Raw genomic sequence first — 4631 nt, 5'->3', positions numbered from 1 at the left:
ATAAAAGCTAAATTTGATTTTTAGAAAGAAACAAATTTGGTTCATTTAAAAAAAAATAAAATTGAATTACACAAAATTAAAAAAATATAAATATGAAATTGGATATAACACATTGCTAATATCATACATAATCCATTTTTAAAGTAAAAGAAATAAAAATATTATGAATTGACACATAACATATGCCACATATACGATGTACTATTTATTAATTATTTAAATAATATTAATAAAAATAATTAAATTAAATAAAATTAAAAAAATTAAATTAAAATTTGAAAAACAATAGAACTAAATGAGAGAAACTCAAGTCATAGAAACCAAATTAATATTGTTTGGTTTATTTAAAATTTGAAAGTTGAGAAGATGTAAATTAAAATCAGGGAGAGATAGAAGAAAGCACTTGCAGCATCCACATCCATACTCACTCAACAACAGCCGCTCTATCCTCTGTATTGTGCATCAAATTAAAACCAGAGACTCTCAAAATCGCAAAATGGCGGGGCGCAAACACGCGCCCTCCTCCTTCACGCGCCTCGACGAAGCGCGCCTCGCACATTCCTCATCCGTCGCGGCGGTCCGCGCCCTCGAGGACCGCGTCGACAAGCGCCATCGCGAGATCCAGAACCTCATCGCCGACAACCAGCGCCTCGCTGGCATCCACGTGGCCCTAAAGCAGGACCTCGCCGCCACTCAGGAGGATCTCCGTCGCCTCTCCGCAACGGCTGCCGAGGTCAAGGCCGAGCGCGACGAGGAAGTGCGCGAGATCTACGAGAAGTCGCTGAAGGTGGACGCGGAGGTGCGCGCCGTTGCCGCAATGAGCGCCGAGCTGGATCGGGTGCGGGCGGACGTACAAGAGCTCGCGGCGGCGAAGAAGGGGCTTGCGGCGCAGCTGCAGACAGTGGATAGTGACCTCGAGAGGGCGCGCGCCGAGGCGCAGTTTTTGCCGGAGATCAAAGCCGATATAGAGGCCATGCTCCATGAGATTCAACGAGGAAGGTAAATTGTTAATTTTTTAGTCATGTGAATCATCGATTATTTGAGGCCATGAAATTTTAAGACATTCATTTATTTGTTTAGAGCTTCTAGTGAGATGGGTTGGACTTTTTGGTTCTCATTTTGCATATTGGTGAATGGGAATTTTGTATATTTCTTGAAGTGTCTGTGCGTGTGCAAGTTAACAGTGAGGAACATATATGATATCTGCTACAAACACACTCTTTCTTCTTTCTGCTCTGCACTGCTAGCTTGCACTCACCATAACGCACAAATAGAGATAAGGATGTCAATGCAACAAGATCATATAATCAATTTTGTGAGCTGTATAGTCAATTATATGTTGATATATGTCAACATATAATTGATTACACAGTTTTTTTATAGTCGTCAATTATTCCCCCAAATGTGTAAAAATCAAAGAAGGACAACATTGTATTTTAATTAATATATTAATTTCTTTTCTTTTCTTTTTCTAACCAAGCAATTTCAAAATTTTATTATCACTATTATTCTCTTGAACCAAACAACCTATTTTACCATTATTTTTCACCATTTTCTCTTTTTCTTTTTCTCAAGTGCTTCCTCTCTATCAAACGCAATCCTAGCTTTTGAACTTGTATGTATTATCAGTCCATTGGTTTATGATTTATTTACTAGTTTGTGATTTTGAATGCATTGGGCTACTGATTCTAAAGTCTTGATGCTGACGTCTGAGTTCCTTTGAACTTCGAAACTTCATGATGCCACCATGGAGCTCGCAAAAGAGGAAAAAATTAATGTTGATGGCTATTGTTCACTGTGTACAGAAGCATGTCGGATTTATATCTCATTCCCTGTTTATTTTGATTTCTAATATTGAACTCTGTGATCAGTTCAAATACTTGTCAGCCTATATAACAAAGTAAGATTTAATCTGACTAACTAGATTTTATTATTGTCCTTGTCTTTACTGATTCCAGGCTTCCTAATTCAACTACTCTATCTTTTCCTGTTGGAAGAGTGATATTTCTTTCATCTAATCAGATGCAAGGGCAAAAGTTCACTTAGTCTGGAATATTGTGCAATGTGCATGCTTTACATTTTCATTTATTGATGCTACAGGAATGCTATTGAATTTGAGAAGAAGACACATGCTAGTAACCTTGAACACAAACGGGTAATGGACAACAATATGATTATAATGTCCAGTGAGGTTGAAAAGTTACGTGCTGAGTTGGCTAATGCAGAGAAGAGGGCAAGGGCTGCAATTGCTGCAGATGCAAAACCAAGTAATCTAACTGTCTTGGTCGTTCATCTTAAATTCTTGATAGATATAACAGAAGTATAAGTTGAAAACTTGGTCAAACTTTGTTCGTTAGGGACCTGTTTAATTTTTTTAAAGAAAATATTTTTGATTAGAAAAGACATTCTTAAAGTTATTATAATAAATAAAACTTATGGCACTTAAAATATTGGTTATTTTACTGATATAGTGCGTTTCTTTAATACTTTTTCAGAGACTAAATTTGTTTAGCTATAAGAAGAAAGCACTTAAACATATCTTTTTAGTTCTTCGTAGATGCATCCTATAAATCTATAGATTTGTGTCTATACAGGTCCTGGATATCCTCCTGATAACTATGACAATCGTGAGATGGGGTATGGAGGAGTCAGATACCCTCCTTGTTCTTATGGCATGCATCAGGTATGTATGGTACTCTCTTACCAGTTTGATTTGGCTTTTGCAGGCTAGTCTAGTAGTGTGCATCTGGTTCTGATTTATGAACAGTTTGTTTTTTCACTTCAGATCTATAAAAAGAAACAATTTATATTTGTTTGGCATTTGCTTTCTGCACCTAAAATAAATCTCTTCCTGAATCTTTTCATCATTCAGATTCGTCAATTCAGAATGTAAAATCATATTTGAGATTGACCAATTCAGAATGTAAAATCATTTTCGGGGATTTCACATTTGGGATTGACCAATTCAAACTGTAAAATTTCATTCTGGTTTGGTGACTTCTGGACTGGAGAAGGTAGAAAAACATTGCAGATATGTGCAGCAAGAAATTTTTTGGATGCAGAAAGTAACTTCCTATTTGTTTTGGTAATGCCTGTCAAAACTTTCCTTGAACGCCAAACCCTACACTAGATTATGCTATCAATTTATATGAGCAGAACTCTGTCTTGATCGGTGGGGTGGAGGTGGAAATATGAAGAGGGAGTGAATTAATTTAGTGTGTTAAATGGAAGAAAAAAAGAAAGGAAACAATTTTTAAATCATGAGATCCACGCTATTGTTTCTTATCCATTTTTATTCATCTCTGTTTTTATTTCTTATTGAATAGATCATTCTACACAATTTTCAAAACAATTTATTTCTATTCGTACTCTACAAAATAATTAAACATTCAATTTTATCTGTTATCTATTTATTCCCTATTTCCATTCTCTGCATTTTTCCCTTCAAAACCAAGCAGATCGTAAACGATTCCCCAGTCTGATTCTGAAATATAGTCAATCACGCATAGAAAAGTCAAGAATACAAATGATTCTTGAATGCTAACATTTGTTTTTATTAAATCGAAAAATGAATAGATTCTAATGTTTATTAACATATTTAACTCTACGATGATGAAAAAATGGTTCCACCTTTACAAAATAGGAAATTGCTGCCAAATTGGTGATTTGACGAACTTCCTTTGGCTTCCTCAACAGTTTTTTCTTGTTTTCGTTTTTGAAGTCATTTTATTTGCTGGGAACAAAAACTTGATCCGCTAACTGACTTGAGTTCTATTGCTGAATGTATTTATCCAAGTGGATATTTTGTTTTCATATTTGACTGTGTTCCTAATACAATACCTCCGCACAAATTCATGCATATAGGAGGATAAATAATTCAAATTTGCTTGACTTTTCAGATGCAAGCTGGGGTTGACTCACATTCTCAAAACGCAGCCGGAGCACCCTTACATCATTCTTATGATCACCAACGTTCTCAAGTACCTAGGTAGGCTTCTGGGGATGCTTTAAATTTTTAAGAAGAGTTGAAAAATGTAACGTAGCAATGCAATATGTCTCCATTCCCCCAAATGAAACTTATTCAACAGTAGCGCATATAGTTTTACTTTATTGATATCTGAAAATGTTCATAAATTTAAAGTTTGTATATATAATCACCGTGCTTATTTTCAGTGTAATCAGTTCAGGTAGTCTGCGTAGGTTCAATTTTCCTGTGTATTTCATTCTTTAGCAATACCTGTTAAAGTTCAGAAGGCTAATTTGTTTTTCTTATAAGCTTAAAAGTGCCTGATTGTTTTACTCTGCAAGTTTTTGTGTGTCTTTAGATAATTGGATTATAGTTTTTGTTTTGTAAGTTTAAATGGGTTTCTACTTTTGCAAAATCAACTTTGGTTTTGCTTTTAATTGAAACTTGGTTTTGATGACAGAGATTAGAAAATAGAGTTTACCAGGTAAATTTGCAAATTTCTTTTATGTCTGGATGACTTTGAAACTGAATCGAGACATTGATTCTAATGAGTATTATGTATGATATCCAATAAACTCCATGATACTTTAATCTTGTTGTCAATTAGCAAGTAAAAAAAATAAAATAAAAACTGAGTATAGAAATGAGATTGAGTAAAAGTTAC

The 4631-nt window shown here is 34.9% G+C and overlaps 1 protein-coding gene across 2 annotated transcripts; it reads left to right on the top strand.

Moving 5' to 3' along the window:
* Positions 1 to 366: 366 nt before the first annotated feature.
* On the top strand, positions 367 to 4178 carry LOC108337177 (protein FLC EXPRESSOR). 2 transcript variants are annotated; one of them, XR_001832884.2, is made up of 4 exons: positions 367 to 999; positions 2101 to 2267; positions 2579 to 2683; positions 3900 to 4134. XR_001832884.2 is itself a non-coding variant. In XM_017573643.2 (4 exons), exons 1-4 carry the CDS (start codon positions 497 to 499, stop codon positions 3990 to 3992), a joined length of 852 nt encoding a protein of 283 aa, XP_017429132.1. In that variant the 5' UTR covers positions 370 to 496; the 3' UTR covers positions 3993 to 4178. The 2 variants fall into 2 exon arrangements, 1 of the variants encoding a protein (XP_017429132.1); XM_017573643.2 differs by having other exon boundaries at positions 370 to 999; positions 2595 to 2683; positions 3900 to 4178.
* Positions 4179 to 4631: the final 453 nt, after the last annotated feature.

Source organism: Vigna angularis, chromosome 7, assembly GCF_016808095.1.
Source record: "Vigna angularis cultivar LongXiaoDou No.4 chromosome 7, ASM1680809v1, whole genome shotgun sequence".
Taxonomy (NCBI): Eukaryota; Viridiplantae; Streptophyta; class Magnoliopsida; order Fabales; family Fabaceae; genus Vigna; species Vigna angularis.
Note: the sequence above shows the minus strand (reverse complement) of the source record. Positions and strands in the feature narration are given on the sequence as shown.